The sequence below is a fragment of the Balaenoptera ricei genome, chromosome 8, assembly GCF_028023285.1.
Source record: "Balaenoptera ricei isolate mBalRic1 chromosome 8, mBalRic1.hap2, whole genome shotgun sequence".
Taxonomy (NCBI): Eukaryota; Metazoa; Chordata; class Mammalia; order Artiodactyla; family Balaenopteridae; genus Balaenoptera; species Balaenoptera ricei.
Genome location: NC_082646.1, coordinates 19166592 through 19186796, shown reverse-complemented (window position 1 = coordinate 19186796; position 20205 = coordinate 19166592). Strand labels below are relative to the sequence as shown.

Sequence of the window (20205 nt, the reverse complement as noted above, 5' to 3'; positions counted from 1 at the left end):
TTGGACACTTAAAAAAATGGTTAAAAATGACAAATTTTATGTTATATATTTTACCAAAATAATAAAACCTAAAAAAAAAAATTAGTGATGGAAAAAGACTGAATGACTATACAAACACGTGACTTAAATTAAAATAAAAATTATAAGATATTTTTACAAAGCCAAACAAGAAAAACATGAGAAAACAAAATGGAAATAGGTATCTTCATGTGCTTTGAAGGACTTAAATTTATTTGATGGCAATGTTATCTACTAATAAGAAAACAAATAACAGAAACATCATTAAAGTCAATGGAAAGGAATAGAGATGCTAAAAAGAACATACATCCCAAAATCTATAGTAACTGTTATGTTGTGATTTATAATAAGAAATATATATTTGGTCCCCATTTCTGGCACAGAGTTCCTAAAACTCTTGGAATTTCCTGTGACGAGAACAATAAAGCAGTCTTTTTTTATGTTAATGAGTAAATTTGGGGAAGCACCTAAGAGTGGGGGCTGGTTGCCAGGAGAACCAATCCTGTGATTAGAGCGTTGGAACTTTCGGTCCCACCTCTCTGACCTCCAAGAAGGGCATAGGGAGATGGAAGCTGATTCAATCACCAATGACTGTGATGATTTCATCAGTCATGCCTATTTAATGAGGCTTCCATTAACCCCCAAAAGGATGGGGTTTAGGGAGCTTCTGGGTTGGTGAACACTTGCAGGTATGGGGAGAGTGAAATGCCTGGAGAGGGCATGGGAGCTCCATGCCCCTTCCCCATACCTTGCCCTACGCATCTCTTCCATCTGGCTGTTCCTGAGTTATTTCTTTTTGTAATAAACCAGCAATCTAGTGAGTAAACAGGTTTCTTGAGTTCTGTGAGCCACTCTAGCAAATTAATCAAACCCAAGAAAGGGGTCACTGAAATCTATAGCCACTGATAACCTGGGCTTTCAAACAGTGTCTGATGAGGCTGGAAAGGACAATCTTACAGAACTTGAGCTCTTAACCTGTGGGATCTAACACTATCTATGGGTAGGTATCCGCTGATGTCTGGATAATTCCCTGGATGTGTACAGGGAACCCCTCTTCACCCCCTACCACACACACTGGAAGTGGTGACCAGAACTGCTATGGTAATATATATATTTATGGCCATCTAAAATTAGAATATTTAAAATGTTGAAGACCCTTAATACTTAAAGATTTCTAGAGTTGGAGAAGTAGTGATGCACTTTGTAAAATATAATAGGTAGATATAATATATATTAAAAAGGCAAAATTCAGAAAACAGTACTCTGGCTTCTACCTTGTAGAAGCATATAAATTTCCAATTAAGATAAAAGGGTAGAAAAACTACTTATATATTGGTCTAAATATATTATTTACCTTTGGTTGATATAGTGAATCAAAGTATAAATAACATCTCGAAGAACAAAGGCCCAAGCTCCTCCTAAGCCACTCTTTATATCGTTCATTAATAAACTAACAAACAGGTGATATATTTTAAGAATTCTATGTTTTTTATAAACATTATTTGTCTCAACTGCTTGCTCACATATGGCTAGAAGAATTTTCTGATAGGAATCCTAGAAAATAAAGATACATTTAGTAAAAACTTGCCTAATCACATATACTAAGCCCATAATACATACATTTTTTATTCAAAATACAGAATTCTAAATTATAGAATTTTGTTGTGGGTTTTGATATCAAATGCAAAATATTACATTAAGAAAATTACTATCTTAAACCTAAAAAACTACTATCAATTTACTTAGTTTTCAGATAGTAAACAATTATATCCTTAAAATATACATTTTATATATATATATGTATATATTCCCTGAGCCAACATGACTAAAATGTCATGAAATTCAGCCCTCATATGTGACATATTTCAATTAATACTGACAAGTAAAATACCAAGATATAAACTTGTAAATGAGTGTTTTTCTTAATTTATTCAGATAAATTTTCCATTTGTTTACTTTTTTTTCTCTTTAAGATGTACTTACACAGATTTTTAACTGAAAAAGAAGGAATTCTCCCTTCAGTTATTATACTAGTAATGTATACTTACAGGGCTTTTGGAAAGAATTTCTAAAATGCTTTTAAGCTTGGTTTTGTGGCAATTGCTGATATAGGCAAATGTCGCTTTAATCACATGTGATGGAAAATGAGGTGGATTAGGAGCAGGATCCAAATCCCTAAGAGTTATAGAAAAAAATACAGCCATCATTTTCAGAAAAAAATTATCAAGAAAAAACATTTTCTTGATAGACAAGTGAAAATCCAAAAAGAAAATTTAGATTACAGTAACCCCAAATTTTAAAATTATTTTCTACTGAAAACTAGACTTTTAATAAAATCACAAATGACATATCACAGTCTATATACATCAATCAGAATACCTAAATACTTTAACTTTCTAGGACTTAGTCAATTTTAAATAATTTGCTTAAAAAATCGTTTATAAAGTTAATGGCAATTCCACAAATGAGACTTAATATCAATTCACTTCAGTTATGAATTAAAGCTCTATGCTAGTACTATAAACACAATAATATCTTAAGACACAGCAATCAAATACTACATCAAATGAAATTACATATGTAAAAGTATTTTAGTAGATATTATTACTATTTTATACACTTAGCATTGTAGAGCATATAAAAAAAGTTAAGGGCATTTTCAAGTAGCTTACAATCAAGCTGAGAAAATAATTTTAACATTCATATACAACCAAGTGGGTTTCACATCCAAATGAAATTATAGTACAGTAAGATTCCCCTAGCAAAGGAGCGTGATAAAGAAAAGGTGATACAGAAAGCCAAGTCATAGATAAAAAGAGAACAAAGAATAATGTGTCACGAAGAAAAAAATTTCATGAGACAGGAGATGGCAGAATGCTCAAATACTACAAAAAGATTGAGAAGAAAAAGGTCACTGAATTTGTGACTAAGGTGGTCAATTAAAAGATCAATTACTGTGGAGAGGCTACAGTAGAGCAGATACTTCAATTCAAAGGTAATTACTTTTAAAGAAACAGAATTTAAAAGCAGAGTACATGCCTAACAACTGAAATGGACATTTGAAGGTGTTAACCAATAAACTTCCCAAGGTTCTGAAATTGCAGCTAATTCTCTAAGTTAAAAATACCCATACCCTGAAAAGTCACAGGGGTCAGTGCTTTGGCTGGCACCAGAAGTTGCTGGTTCATGTAACGTCATTAATAACTCCACCACAATCTCTGGTAAATTACTAATGAATAAATGATCAATCTGCAAGGATACAAAATTAAAATATATTTAAGTTTTCATGTCTGTGATCTTTAAGACAGCTTAAGGGGCTCATGTTATTGCTTCATTTCCAAAGTTATTCAAAGTGACCAAAGATCTAAGATCTGCAAGACATATAGCTAACTCCACTTTTTTCTGTTATGCAGCCGACCTACAGACTGAAGGGAAAATAGGGAAATCATATCAAACAAGACTCTCTTAATCCAACTCTTTCGTTTAATTTTAAAGAATCATTTTAAGATATGGGGATATATGTATATGTATAGCTGATTCACTTTGTTATAAAGCAGAAACTAACACACCATTGTAAAGCAATTATACTCCAATAAAGATGTTAAAAAAATAAAATAAAATAAAAAGAATCATTTTAATGAGTAAGGCTTCAGGTCTAGCCTGAAATTCCTCAACCTAATCATCTTCCTGCCAACCAAATTCCCCACTGATCTATACTGCTCATCAATCTACATTTTACTCTTATTTGAGAACACTATCTCACTTAGAGAACTTTACTAGTAAGAATTCCCAGTGACTGGCAATAATCATCCCTTTGCTCTCTGCATAACTTTCCCCCAGATTTCTACTTGGTTGCTATCCCAAATTCTGAGGCTAGCTGCTACCCACATGCCCTGTCATCAATAGTAGGCTAAATCCTCCTGGACAGGAACGGATTCTTCATCATCCACTTCCTGCCACAGGGAGCCTCACAAAAGGCATAAGTTCTCTAAATATAAAGAATGGGTGTACTACATTACACCTCAGCCGAATGAATGAGAACTGTGAAGTCTTAAAGGTGGATTTGTTAGCTCTCCAAATAAGGAATTACAGTGCTTTAAACCAAAAGGCAAATGGCTGATTTATTATCTTTACTATCTTTACCTCTTCCACACAGAGGTTTGGAAACACTTCCTAATATAACAAAACTATTCTGGAATGTGACACTAAAGAAATCTAAGGATCCTAGCCTTTCCCTGGGCTCATGCATTAGTTGTCATGTCATCATTTCCAAGGTTTAAGCCCTTTTAAAAATCCAGTCCCGGGGCTTCCCTGGTGGCTCTGTGGTTAAGAATCCACCTGCCAATGCAGGGGACACGGGTTTGAGCCCTGGTCCGGGAAGATCCCACATGCCGCGGAGCAACTAAGCCCGTGCGCCACAACTACTGAGGCTGCGCTCTAGAGCCCGCAAGCCACAACTACTGAGCCCGCACGACACAACTACTGAAGCCCGCGTGTCTAGAGCCCGTGCTCCGCAACGAGAAGCCACCACAATGAGAAGCCCACACACCACAACGAAGAGTAGCCCCCACTCACCACAACAAGAGAAAGCCTGCGTGCAGCAATGAAGACCCAACGCAGTCAAAAATAAATAAATAAAATAAATAAATTTTTAAAAAAATCTAGCCCCATTTTCAGTATATCTGGAATAAGTAAGGACAAACTGGCCAAATCTGATTAATACCAGAGGAAAAATTAGTGAGTTTCCCTGCACACAGATGACAGCTGACTTCATTAATTTCATGATTTTCTAACAAACCAGATCTGTAATGTTTAGCTAAGGTACATATAAATTATTCAGATATCTAGGTATAGCTAAACAATCTTATAACTGTAAATATTCTAAGCATTCAACAATGGACAGTTTTAGAAGACTCAAAGACTGATAACAGTGGTACCAACACTTATCCACAGAAAAAAGAATCTTAATTGTTTCAGAGAAACCGCATATTAGAGAAAGAAAAAATTAACTTATAATGACAATGCTAAATGAAATTGAGACTAATAAAAATTAGATTTATGCCTTTAACCAAGAAGCTAAGAAATTATTTTTAATTTTTACCTCTCTTCATTCTTGAGACTGGTGTTTTAATCAGGGTTTAATGTAATCACGCTTCCCTTCTAGACTTACTCTGACTCAAAACTGCTATCTTTTGGTTTGAACACATAAAGAAGAATAGTTAAGAGTTAAGAGTAGGCTTGCTCAGAAGTCTAAGCTGGGAGATTGGGTAAAAGGGGCTAGAGGCAGAGTGTCTTTCATAACGTCCATACCCCCTGGCATGCCAACATTCTGTTCCAACTGCCTTTTGGGGAGGGAGTACCTCTACTCACCATCTGCCTCCAGACTACAGACTTACAACCAGTTCTGACTGGGAATGGCCCACCTAAGCAACTGAGAGTCTTGCTGTTCCACTTCTTGGTTCAACACAGATAACTGGGCAACAAAAAAAGAGTCTCTTGAAGTGTATCCAATTGTAATACTAATGTTGACCAAGCTTGGTTAGTCATCCCTCACATTAAAAAAAAAATTGGAGTGACCAATCCTCTTTTACCTTAAAAAGTTTCCATATGTATTTTAATATAAGTTGCCTCAAATAATCTTAGATATATATAAATTACTATAAAACAAACAGAAATTGTTAGTTCCTTTTTAACTTTACTTCATCTTTCATCAAATAATGAGTACTCAATATATACTAGATAGTTGGGATACATCTGCAAAAAAGAAGAAAGAAAAAATCCTACCTTCACCGTACTTATAGTGGAGAAGGTTGATAAAAACCAATGAACATATTCATAAGTAAGTTACATCATATGTTAGAAGGTAGTAAATGTCATGGGAAAAACAGGGTATGGGAACCTGGGATTGTACTTTTCCTTGAGAAGTGAAGGGCTTGATGAGATTAAAGAGGAAGTCAAAAAGATTTTCTATACCTTGTTCAGTATTGTTTGAATTTAATAACCAGCTTGCATTCATGTATTACTGCCAATTAAAACAAAATTTTAAAAGAAAAAGTGGTAAAATTATTCCAAAGTTTCTAAAAAATTTCTGATTAAAAACATTTCATTTAAAAGCTAATCAAAAGGAGAGAACACTGTACAACAATAACAAAAAATTAATGGATTGCCTATGTTAGATAGTGATTATCACATAGTATTAAATTTAATTGCATAAATGATGAAAATAAATAGCCTTGAAGTTTTAAAGTTACACTTCAGATCAATTAGGGGATAAAAAGTACAGTAGATGTTGAAGTCATACCTGTTTTCCTAATAAGTTTTCATCTTTAAGCATATCATAGACTTTGGTAGCAGTCTTTCTTTGTTGTGCCATCTCACTGTCTCCTGTATCCTCATAAGCAAAGTATGGAAGAATATTTACAATAATCTTTGGAAAGCAGTCTGTCAGAAGACTTTTCCAATCCCCTTGAATCTGGTTAGCAATGGACTTTACCTCATCAAAATGACTTCTAATCACCAGATGTGGAATCAAAACTTTATAACAAGACCTAAAAATATAAAAATTACAATGTATATTAAAATGTATACATTTTTAATATACATTAAAAATATAATGCTTCAAAGTAAAATTTTATAATATAGTCCTTAAAATAATAAACTGGTTTTGGGAATTCCCTGGCAGTCCAGTGGTTAGGACTCCATGTTTCCACCATGGGTTTGATCCCTGGTCAGGGAACTAAGATCCCTCAAGCTGTGTGGCACGGCCAAAAAAAATAAAAATAAAAATAAAAAAATAAAATGGTTTAATAAGCATTAGAGCATCACTTTATCTAGATCATTAAGTACCCTTACTCTAATTTTATAAATGGAGAAATGAAGTTAAGTGAATTCTAAATAGTCACACCAAAAAAAAAAGAGATCACCCTAATAGTGTGATCAAAAACAAGTGAAAATTGAATTTATTTCTTCTGCATAATCAATTTATGCAAAATTATTGTAAAGTGAAAGGTGAAAGCAATTAATAAATTCAAAGAATAAATGTAAATATTATTATTGCGAAAATGAACAAACAATAAGGACCACTAAACAATTACAAATTGCCTTCCCATCATCCCGATACCTAAACATTATTATTTAGTTGTTTCAAATCTCTCCATTTTCAAAATTTTCTTCTCCAGACTTGGAGTTAGCAAAATAAATACTTGTATATTAAACTTTAAATCAAACAGAAATAATGAATAAATGGCCCACAGTCAAACAACAAATAAGAAAAATAAGCAGAAATAATCAGTCACTAGTAATTTACCTTTGATTTTTCATAGAGAAGATTATTAAATATTAAAGCTGAAAGAGACCTTAACGATCTCTATATGTAACTCCCTTACTTTAAAGATTAAGAAAGCAAGTCTCAAAGGGTGTTCATGTGGCTTGCCTGAAGTCATGTAGCTGGCTACTGGCACAGCTAGGACCAGATCCTAAGTCCACTTCAATACACTGCCATTAAAAAAACACTGCATGGGCTTCCCTGGTGGCACAGTGGTTGAGAATCTGCCTGCCAATGCAGGGGACACGGGTTCGAGCCCTGGTCTGGGAAGATCCCACGTGCCACGGAGCAACTAGGCCCGTGAGCCACAACTACTGAGCCTGCGCATCTGGAGCCTGTGCTCCGCAACAAGAGAGGCCGCGATAGTGAGAGGCCCGCGCACCGCGATGAAGAGTGGCCCCCGCTTGCCACAACTGGAGAAAGCCCTCGCACAGAAACGAAGACCCAACACAGCCATAAATAAATAAATTAAATTAAAAAAAAACAAAATACAAAAATGCTGCAACACTCACATTATCATTAATACCTAATTTTAAATTAAATATATTTCACATGTGACAGATATAAACCTACCTGTAGAAATTTTCAATGCTTGTGTAGTTTAATAAAATAAAAGGAAAAGAAGATACGCTGTATTCAGTATCTTGAAGATTTAGCCATTGCAATACCAGATAATCCAAATGAGAAGCCATGAAGTCTTCTAAATGTCTATATCCAAAAGTTTCAGAAACTTTCTCTAAAACCTATACAAATCAAAAAAGAAGTCAATGTTTTAAGAAAATAATGAAATAATAAATCATTTAAATCCTTAATATTTATTTACAGTATGACTTTAAGCATTCATTTAACTTTTCTATACCTTGATTCACTCATCTATGAGATGGAGATAATAAAGGACCCACTTGAGCAAAACTCAACGAGAAAAATGTATTTAATATAATTACTCAGTGCCTGGTACATAGCAAACCCCTCAATAAATGTTAAATGAATAAAAACAGAAAAATATGTTTCAATTTTCAAGATTTGATTATATTTCATTATAAAGTAAAACAATTCTTCTCAGTCCTAAACCCAAATGAGAAAAATCCAAACACTATATTCCACGTACAATAATAATTAGGTAGTGTAACTGTATAATTTTTTTTTAAAGTAACTTCTTACTTTAATACTGAGAGGTAAAAGTTTAACTATCTAGACTGATTACTTATAGGTTGGCCTACTGTAAAGCTCCACTGGAAACCATGCTAGTTATATCAAGCCATGATCTATCACTGGTTCATCACGTAAAAATCTAGGATGTAAAGGCTTGGAACTTCCCAAACCATTAATGCTGAGGTGTTGGAACAGGGGCAGGAGTAAGCATTCTACAACACTGTGTTGGACCCTGGTCTTCCTAATCATGCAACTTAAAAGCTATACAGCTCTAAAATTTGACTCCTGGCCCTGCTAGATCCCAATGTCCTGCTCCAGAATCCACTAGGCAAAACATGTACTACTCCTTTTTTCTCTGCTTCCCCCAATAAATACTATTCCAGAGGGCCTGGTCTGCATGATGACAGGTCACTCACTCTTGTTAGTTCAATGACTGCCTTGTGAAATGCTCTTAAACTTAATGTAAAACCTGACACTGTATACAAATAAATACACTATTTTAAAAGTTACTGCTTTCTAATATTCCAAATCTAAAAAATAAAACTGTCTCTAAGTCTTTAATAAATGCCACATTAAAAATCTAGCTTTAACCTTAATTGTTTAAAAGTTACCCAAGGAAGAGTATAATAAAAAATATTCATGCACAGGTACCTTTTTAATGAGGTGAGGCTCTAATCCATTCTCTTTCACAGACTTGCATAGGGCGAATAAAGCCTGTTTTTCACATACAGGGCTATAGTATAACACCACAGCTATCATCATCAGTAAAATGGCCTTTCTATTACAAAGCTCATCCAAACTTTCAGAGTTTTCAGCTCTGTGGGACTTCGGAAGAATTTTAAAAACAATATGCAATGTTAATATTTAAATATTCCAAATAAACCAACCAGACTAAAACCAGAGTACACCACGACAACATCTAAGCAGCCCGTGAACAGTTTTAAATCCTATAGTGATGGAGCTAAGAAGAGACATTATGAGAAAGGACCACAGTTTCTACAGTGGGAAAGACTGCTTTTGATAAGATCTTATAGAAAGAATTGCCAAACATTTCAATGGGTATAAAGCACTTTAAAGAAAAAAAAAGAGAAAGAAAGAAATTGCAGGAAAGTGAGAGACTAAAAGCTCTTCAACTACCAAGTATTACCTCCTAAGATGTTTACCATTATAACTTAATATATAGCTCTTTATTCTTTAAAAATATTATCATATGTATTACTAAAAAAACCAATAAAGTCATGCAACTAGATAGAATGACATATGCTTCTAGTTTAATAACCAATCATTCTTCCAACAGACATGTACATTTTTTGACTTGCTATACTTGGCAGAAGTTTCTCTTCACTTTTGGAAAATACTGCCAGTCACTGATCCTACTGCTATTTTTGGTACAAAAAAAGGTAAGGACCTAATTCCTTTACTAAATGGCAATCACTGATATGTTTGAAAATAGCTATGAGGTTCCCACTAAGTCAACTCCTTTACCTATTCCTTATAAAAGATAGATCTACAGACTCTCTAACATTCAGACTCTCTAACATTCTAGCAATAGTTAAAAATTTAGTTTTACTGGGAACTAAACCCAACATGCTATGCAAGAGGGAGGAGATATGGGGATATATGTATATGTATAGCTGATTCACTTTGTTATGCAGCAGAAACTAACACACCATTGTAAAGCAATTATACTCCAATAAAGATGTTAAAAAAAATGAATAGAAGATTCAAGTTCTTTCTATAAACTTGTTCATTACAGTCTGCTTCTATTAATGACATCTAAGACAGAATGTGCTTTTTTTCTGATAACAATGTTGATTCGTATTATGCTCTCAAGATGTAAAACTTCTTCGATCTTTCTCCAAATGAATTGCTGTCAGGTCAGTAGTCTCCCTTTTTGCACATGACAGGCTGATTTTAAAATATATGTGTTATTTCTAGTAAATTTTGTATTATTTACACTCATTTTTCCAATCTATTGAAACCTTTTTCTAAATTCACATTCTTTCATGCAACTTTCCTTTTCAGTTTGGTGCTGTTACAGAATATATAGTCATTTGACTAACTGCTTCACATACTTTTAATAAACAAATCAAGGCATAGATAAATGAATAAATTCTACCACTAAGACAATTTTTGCCATTTTAAGAAAAATATTATTCTACAGAAAAATGTGAAAATCATAAGGTTCATTAAAGAGCACAAAGATAATTTGATCTTCTCAATTAGAATATTTTTTCTCAATCCATTTCTTCCTATTGTCACCTGTTCTGTGAATTAGCTTTTAATCAGATCTTACCAAAAAATAGTTTTTAATTAAAAAATAAGCCATTTATACTCCCATAAAAACTCAGTAAATTCTGTTTTTCCTACAAAAATGTTGCATATAAGTTGAACCAAAAGAAACTGTCATTATTCAACCAATTCTGACCTATAAATAAAGTAATTTCAATAAATTCATATAGCTGTTCTAGTCTAACTTTATATTGTGAACTACTGGATATATACTGTCTTAGGCCAAACTTGGTAAAGTAATACGTGGCATATTTATAGAAAGCATATGATAACAGCAAATAAGCATTACTAAAATTACCACTTCTCTCATTCCTTCCTGAGCTTTCAAGTATGAATTTTCAAACGCTGCTTGCTGAAGCTTCAAAGGAAGTGCTTTCAATAATGTGGAAGGACCTCCTTTTTTCATATGCTGAAATAGTCTTTAAAAAAAAAAGCAAAAAGTGAAATATAAACCGTACTTTCAAAAGCATATTTACAGGGCAAAAATAAATCACTCTGTGAGACATACTAACATATTAGATTTTCTTTCAAAAGACCAAGGAAATGTGAGTCTATTTAAAGAGGTTCAAATCTACTGCTTAGTATTAGGGTCTTTACCATATACTCCATTTTCTCCTAGAACTGAAAAGGGTCTCAACAGACCTTTTAGATTATTGCCCAAACCTGAATATCCCTGAACTAACCAGAAAAGAAAAATTGTCCTCTGGTCAAATACCAATTAGAAGCAGCCACAGACTCTTACCTCAACCTGCTCTAATATTTAATCACAACTTAAAAGTGGATAGCTTTAATGTCTTGATATTCCATTACAAAAATTTTATGTGATAGAGAAAAGCTGATCAGTGCTTTTTGCATAATGTACAATCATATTTAAGGACAACTCTTTAACCAATTTTGTCCTTTATCCTTTTTTACTAATCAAAACTTATGAAAGTATCGACTTTTTTGGTGTTCCTCTGACTCCTTCAGTTTCTCTAATCTCTCTTAAATAGCCTAATATTAGATATCTAACAAGTAAACAACCAATAAATAAATAAATAAATGCTATGCGCATGCCCCGCATGAATTTATGCATTTTTGAATCTTAAGAGATTTTTTTAATGCCACCACTACCCTGCTTTATTGTATTCAACTTATGATCCTCTATAACCCCAGATCTTTAACTTTAGTATATATTTTCTATCTTTTTTAAGGACTTGAAGTAAGCACACATTCATTAGCAAACCTTACAATGCTCTATGGTTTTTAATAAAAACAGTCCTAAGCCTGAGCAGTTAGACACGATTCTGACTTATAAAAACATTATTGTCAGAAACTAACACACCATTGTAAAGCAATTAAACTCCAATAAAGATGTTAAAAAAAAAATTATTGTCAGCATATCCAAATTTTGGACACATCTAACACATGTATTTATGTGACTGCTGGGGAAGTTCTTTATAGCATTCTTTAATTATTGGTCACTTACATTTGAACAGTAAAATTACTTAAATGATTTTCAGCTTTGCTGTTTTTAAAGCATAATGTAATTTTTTTTCAAATGTTCATTGATTTTACAAATTATTAAACAACTGACACATTCCAAGTATTATTCTAGGTACTAAATATACAGGAAAAGAGACAAAAATCAATGCCCTCTAGGAGCTTATATCCTAGGTAAATGTGTTAAAATACAATTATTTCAACTGGTGATAAATGCTACAGAGAAAAATAAAGCAGAGAGGTGCTTTATTTACAGGAGTGTGAGGTAGGAAAGGCAGAGGTAGGTTTTAATTTAGAGTTTTAAAATCAAGTTGATAACCTGATAAACATGCAGTTGTTAAAAAACTAATATTTGCTTCTTCAGGTACTCAAACATAAAACACATCCCTGTGAGAGAAACACTCCAATGCCTAACTCTATGTTCACTTGAATAAATATGATTGTAATTAGCACAATGTAAAATGTGCTAATTTTCATTTTACAAACTCATATAAAATCTCAGTAATATCCAAACATCCTATATCTCTTGTAAGTGGGAGTAGACACACCTCATTCAACTCAACCACTTACTAGCTGTATGGCACTGAGCAAATTACTTTATCTGTCTAAGCCACAGAGTTTTCATTAATAAATTGGAGAAAATAATAGTATCGAAGTGATACAATTGTCAGAATTAAGAGAAAACATAAATGCCAGGCATACAATATATCTCAGTAAACGTTAACTATTTTTAATATCACAACTAGTGAACTATGATTGTCCTACACATTGAATTGCTATCTGCAGCACTCCAGACACTTCATGAATACTTGCCCCATTACCTATTGAGTGACTGTGCAGCCAACATGCGAACTTGGTGATGATTATCAGCAAGAAACTGTGGAAATACTTCATTTACAGGAAAGTCTTTTCCCATTACATTCAGAATAGCCCATTTTGAATAAGGATCAGCCTATGGGAAAGAACAACTGAGGTTAAATGTGAAATACTAAGAGAAAAATCACCCATTAACAAACAGAAACAAAGACTGCTTTAAAAATGTCAATGGAGACCATACTAATAATCGAAGTAGAATAACTCACCTCAAGCAAAGTTTTAAGGCATTTTACTAGTGCCATTCTTACAGAGAATGTGCATTTTCCCTCCTTTGTTAAGTGCCTGAAATAAAGTATGTTTCTTAATATCAAGTAATTATTCCAATAAAAGCACAGTAAAAAAAAAAAAAATCACTGGACATTAAGGTTATTCTAGGCTGCTTCCAAAATTTCTTTCCATGCTAAATTTAATTCTCACTATGTGGCATATGCCAATATTCTCACCTTCCAAAAATTCCAGCTAAAATAAATTGGTTTGAAAAGGAGTTCCTTTTAATGTATGTTATTTGTGTCACACGATTATGCCTCATTTTTGGGCTATCCCACTTCAGCTAACCATGTTATAGAAAACTTGCTTTAAAAGGAAAACATTTTTAAAGTTGTTGTGTTGTTATATCAAAGACTTAAAAATGACATTCTATACTGACTCAGAAGTCCTTGCCCACCAAATGGTAGGAGGGCTCTAAATTACATATATGTGCTCCTCTATAGGTGTCTTGGTATTATCTCACACTATGACTATATGCATGAAATAACCAGATAGTGACAAGGCCAATTTGTCCACTTTAGGAATATAAACTACTCAATTGATTTAGACTTGTTGCACTTTGCTTTATTCATCATACATGTCAAACTATTAAGAGATTCAAAATTCGCAGGGAAATACACTAAAACCACTTCAGGAAGCCAAGTCTTAAGCAGAAAACAATGCAGTTCTTCAAGCAATTAAGGAGGGAAACACAAATTACATTTCACTATTGTTAAAAGATGTATATAGTTACATTTGAGGATTAGAAGAAATCACTAATGTAGAAATGCAAAGTTTGCATTTGTATGCAGAAATGGCAAAAGAAAAATAACTCCACAAAATGTCTCTACCCACCAAAATGCTTCAATCACTGTTAGAAACTGTCCTTGAGCATCCCTTGTGTTCTCAGCATCCATATTTCCTTGACATAGGTTCGTCACTATGTGAAGGACATGGTTTAAAATGGTTTTACAAACATCTTGGTCACGGCGATACAAAGAACACACATTACTGTAATGGAAAAAAATTTAACTTTGTCAGCATAACAGAACACACCAGTTTAATTTACAAATTTAGAGTGAATATTTTATATGGTTTTAATGTCTTACGATAGTGGTTTCAGAAGGTCAACAACATCTTCCATTGGCAAGGGATATTCTTCTCCAGGAAGGTCCTTTAAAAGCACTAGATACTAAGATAGTTGGGTGGGGGAAATTAGTTTTTTTTTTTCCAAATATCATTTATTTAAATAAGTACATATATGTAACCATAAATTCATATATAAACACATGTGCATACACACACACACACACACACACACACACGATCAGTGAATTTTTATGAAGCAATATAATTAAAAAAAACGGGGGGGGGGGCGGGGGGGTTTTGAAGTCAAACAGAGCTGGATTCAAATCCCAGCACCATAACCTGTTACTATTTGAGTGGTTTAAAAACTTGCCTTGTCATCTGAGTCTTTGTACTCCCAGCTGTAAAATGAGGATATAGCACTTACCTGGCCAGATTACTGTGAAGATTAAAGGAAATGAATGTAAAGGTCTAGCATTTATTGTAGGAATTCAGTAAGTGACAGTTGTTATCACTGTTGGAGTTAAGTGCCTGAGCAAGAGTCTGAAACTATATTATGTCACCACCCTCCAAAAACAATGCTTGGGGATAACTTCAATGGTTAAAAACTATTCTATTAATGAATTTTGGAAAGCAGAGATAATTATGGGCAGTGAAGAATCCAAATACCCTGACTTATCTTCCTATAAGGCAACCTTGTAAGGCTCTCTATGGAACGATGGATATAAAGGGTTACTCAGCAACTACCAGTTGTTATAACTGGTAGTTATAACTAGGCAGCCAGTTTCTGACAGCTGCCAAATAATTTTCTAGCTGTATTAAGAATCAGAAGGCATTTTTTTTCCTATCATCTGTATGTAGAAAATTATTTCTTACTCCTTCTGATACTATAAAAGAATATTAAATTGGACCATTTTAAATATTTGCCATGAGAGTCATGTGTGATGTTACTGAGTGTCTTGAAGTGACTTTGAACATCAAAGCCCCAAGAAAAGCATACAGCCCTCCCCACTGGTTGGGGCTAGAGACTTGACTAGAGTGTTTGCCAGGGTTGAAACCAGGGAATCAAACAGGGCTCAAATAAGCATATTTGCCGGGGCTAGGGATCAACCAGAATGTTCACCACAGCTAGAACATGACAAGGAATTCTACCAGGGACTCAACCTGAATGTTTCCAAGAGGTTCTAATTAGGGAATAACTTGGCATGTTTTCCAGGGCTGGGGAAATCATTGCCATGTTTGCCAATTTGCTGGGACTAAGGATATGACCATGGACTCATCCAGGATATTTGCTGAGACAGGAGCTCTCCCCATATGTTCACCAGCACTGGGGCTAAGGGTATGGCCCACATGGTTGGGAGATAAGTTACATGTAATAATACTGAGTAAACAAGTAAATGCACTGAGGTTAAGTGGGAAGCCAGGTTTCTTACTGTTGGAAAAGAGAGCTACAAATATGGACACAGAAAATAAATCCTATAATGTTGGATTGGAATTGGAGATATCTATCAGTAGATGAGTAAAGTGATGAGAGAAGGGAAGGAGAGAGATTACTTTTGTTAAGTCTAAATCTAATCATGAGGAAACATGAGATAAACTCAAAGTGACGGATTCTATACCGCAAGTGGCTGTACTATTCAAAAATATGAAGGTCGTGAAAGATAAGGAAAGACAAAGGAACTGTTCCACTCTGAAAAAAACTGAACAGACCTGACAACTAAATGCAATGATACAATGTTAATTTCCTGATGATTATACTGTGGTTATATAGGAGAGTATCACTGTTTTTAGGAAATACACACTGAAGTAAAGGGGCATCATGTCTGAATATTTAATCTCGAAATGGTTCAGAAAAAAAGTGTGTGCTTGTGTGTGTGTGTGTGTGTGTGTGTAGTGTGCAAAGACAGAATGATAAGTCAAATGTGGTAAAATGTTAACTACAGAGGCTTATGATGGAAATATGGGAGTTTTGTAGTATTTTAACTTTACAGTCACTTTGAAATTACATTTAAAAATTTTAAAGCATATAAACCAAGGTCAAGGCAAGATTCAGACTTCAACAACAATGTTATGTGAGTATTATTTTTACATTCAGAGTCTGTGGCTCTTGGCCTAGTTTAAAATAATAATAATTACACCCAAAGAGTATAAATCTATCCAAAGTCCATCCAAGTTTTAATGTTTCATTATCTACTTAAATTTTTTTCACAGTATATTAGAAGAAAAGTGTATTTTATAACTAGTCTCAGATTCATTTCTCAAGGAAGCAATTTCAAGTTTTCAAAGGTACTATATGATTCTAATATGTCAGTCCATTACATTTAGCTAGCAACATCAGACACAACTGAAGCACTTCTTCATTTCATTGAACTCACCATGTGCAGATGGAGAGATCTGGTAAGGTCTAGCATGCTAGAATCAATTAACATTAACAATTTCCTTCGAATATCAGCTGCTCTAAATGACACAGTATTGGTCTGAGCAGTGGTTACACACATACACAAGAACTTGAGCATGTCTAAAAAAAGTAGATCTTGCTTTGACAGATGTTCTTCAGCTAAAGGATTCATGGCACCTAAAAATAAAAAGCGCTTATTAAGACTAAGAGAGGTGTACAACAAACACATACATTGAACATTAACACATATATCTTCCCCTTGAACAACCAAAGAGATAAAAATATATGGAAAGCAAAATTATGATGAAATTGATTACACACTAAAAGCTTCAAAATTCTTCATAAAAGGTTACCCTAGGATTCTGTCATCAATAAATAATCTATGGAAAAATCTATATAGACAAATATTCACTGCAATACTGTTAGAAAGGAATCTAAATTTCTGACAATAAAAAAGTGGTCCAGTGGTTAAGAATCCATCTTCCAATTCAGGGGAAGCCAGTTCAATCCCTGGTCGGGGAACTAAGATCCCACATGTCGTGGGGCAACTAAGCCCACACACCTCAACTAGAGAGCCCACGTGCTGCAACTACAGAGCCCACATGCTCTGGAGCCCACACGTCAAAACTACAGAGCCCACACGCTCTGGAGCTCGCGCACAACTAGAGAGAAGCCTGCGCGCCGCAACAAAGAGCCCACACCACAACGAAAGATCCTGTATGCCGCAACAAAGATCCCGCATGCTGCAACTACGATCTGACCCAGCCAAAAAATAAAAAATAAATAAGTAAATTTTTTTAAAAAGTGGTCTAGTAAATTATGGTATGTATGTTAATTGGGATATTATAGAGCCATTAAAAAGTATGGTTATCAATAGCACAAGTACCTAAATGAAAAAAATGCTTACAATTAATGTTAAAAGAAAACAGACAAGGTATAAAAAGGCATTTGAATGTTGATGCTGATTATAATTTTGAAAGGGTCTATGTAGAATAACAGAAAAAGGTAAACAATGATGGCATTATGGGTACTTTTGCACTATCCTGCTTTCTATTTTCCAAATAACCTATTATATGTTTTTATTTATTTAATAATTATTTTAAATTCCCCCATGAAGAATAAAATAGGAAACTAATAAATTCAATTAAAAATCAGGGAATTCTAAAGTGTATAGAGGGGAACAATCCCAAAAGACTATACAAAAAGGAAATAAAATGAGCATAAAATTAGTATCTATGAGGCCTTTCATAATACCAAATCAATGTAAAGAGGTAAAAAAAAAAATCCCGTGCAGTAGAAGTATATTTACCAATAGTAATTTGGCTCTCTCCAGATTCATTTGCATCAATAACACTACTAGCAGGGTAATCATTAAATAGACTCATGGATGACTGATCCTCCATCTCCATTAGATTTTCATCAGTACAATCTTCCACTGATTCTACTTCTCCAAAGTCAAATGGCTTTTTGATAATGAATACCTTCAAATAAGAGAAAGAAAGACGTTCCAAGTTGGCTTCTTTCAGAAGCATGCTGTAGTTAAAATTGACCTAATCAAACAATTCAAGATTCAAGTGTATGAAACCCTGCAGTATTATTTCTATTAAATGTCCTGCAACAGGAAAACAGATACATAAACTGTATTGTCTACACAGCAGAATAATACACAATCTTTACAAATGATTTCTTAAATTAAGAAGTTTCATACTACCCCAAATTGATGAGAGTGTAGGTAAAATTATAAATTGGTAAGACTATTTTGGAGGACAATGACATTATCCATCAAAAAGTAAAATTTACATTCCTTTTGAACAAGCAATTTCATTTCTAGAATTTATCCTACATCCTTCATAGGCACAAACAGAAGGAGATGAAAGCATAAGAAATTTACTGCAGAACTCTTTGTAAAAAAAAATCATTTAAAATTTTAATTAATATTAGTTGGGTTAAAATACATATATACTATTCCCATATATAATGAAATACCATGGTACTGCCAAAAAAAAAAAAAGTATACATAGGTATAGCCCTATGTAGTAGCAACATGGAAAAAAGACCAAGATTTATTATTAAATGAAAATACTCAAGTTACAGAATATTCTTTCACTCATTAAATATTTGAATATCTACTATGTGCCAGGCACTGTTCCAGACAAAAAAGTATGTAAGCCCATTTATACGGAAAAAGGAAAATAAATATCACGATGAGAATATGTTGCTTGTCTGGCAAGGTTTTTGTTTTTATTTTTAAGAATAGAGAATTATTTTGAATTTTGGTACAATGTCATACAGAAAAAGGTACTGAGTCCGGATGATTAGTTCCCAATCACTTTGTCTATTATTATTTATTGAGAAATTAACCGCCAAGCACTAGGTATTGATATTAAGAAGCAATCAAATACATTCCCCCCTGCAAACCAAATAACTTTATTTAATTTCCACATTTTAAAAACATAACATACCATATACTGTGAGATGCATCCCTTTTCAAGAGAGGTTTCAAAGTTATAAAAAGCATCTTAGAATCAATGAAATATGGTAGTAAAATAGGAAGCATACTTACTAAACTTGTACAAATATCTGCAATATCATTCATTAGCTTTGATGTTAATAATCGTAAGAAGAAGCCAGATGCAATCTTATTTGGACTGTGCTGTAATTAAGACAAACAAAACACCAGGCAAACAGAAATAAAACAAACAATTATTCTTTGCAGATAATATTTTCTCTATCTTGAATGAAATGCAGATTTTCGTTTACACTGGAAATTATCAGAATAAGCATGGATAAAGAGTTTACTATTAGGAGCAAGATATGAATTGCTTCAAAAATACAAACCTCTTTTCTTAAAGTAATAATAACTATAGCAAGTATCTTTCATTGAGCATAAACAACATTAAAGTAAAATACCAGCTATTGCCCCTAAACATAAGCAAGCAATAATCATAGTTTAGCGTTTATTCTTCCACTCTCCTTCCCCACTAATACCAAAACACAAAAAAACACATTAAAAAACCAAAAGTACATGCTGATAATATTGATATATGGCCATGTACTTAACATTAGCTTTAAAAAGTGTTTCTAGTTATTATCAATACTCTGGTCTGGCTCAGCTACCCCTCAGGCCTGCTCCAAATCAAAACAAAGATTACACACAGCAGCACCCTTTCTACCAAATGTTATGTAAGACTACCTGGGCAAAAGAGAGTAATGTGTGTGCTAGAACTGTTTATCTTTGCAGTGCCCACTAGCCCTTGTGTATGTACTGGTATGCACATCACATACTTAGTAGTCAACAAGTTTTTATTAAATAAATGAAAATACACTGGCA

The 20205-nt window shown here is 33.6% G+C and overlaps 1 protein-coding gene across 3 annotated transcripts in view; it reads right to left on the bottom strand.

Annotated features, from left to right (window-relative positions):
- Positions 1-20205, bottom strand: part of ATM (ATM serine/threonine kinase) — a 141486-nt gene that overhangs the window by 87302 nt on the left and 33979 nt on the right. For 2 of the 3 annotated variants that reach the window (XM_059930391.1, XM_059930388.1), the window contains exons 16-29: positions 19438-19527; positions 18184-18355; positions 16852-17051; positions 14500-14582; positions 14246-14401; positions 13351-13426; positions 13090-13220; positions 11085-11205; positions 9146-9319; positions 7916-8085; positions 6320-6566; positions 3152-3267; positions 2067-2193; positions 1373-1572 (exon numbers count right to left, since the gene is read on the bottom strand). In XM_059930391.1, coding sequence (XP_059786374.1) covers positions 1373-1572; positions 2067-2193; positions 3152-3267; positions 6320-6566; positions 7916-8085; positions 9146-9319; positions 11085-11205; positions 13090-13220; positions 13351-13426; positions 14246-14401; positions 14500-14582; positions 16852-17051; positions 18184-18355; positions 19438-19527 — 2063 coding nt within the window. The remainder of the gene's footprint in view (positions 1-1372; positions 1573-2066; positions 2194-3151; positions 3268-6319; positions 6567-7915; positions 8086-9145; positions 9320-11084; positions 11206-13089; positions 13221-13350; positions 13427-14245; positions 14402-14499; positions 14583-16851; positions 17052-18183; positions 18356-19437; positions 19528-20205) is intronic. The other variant, XM_059930389.1, reaches the window with a different exon arrangement.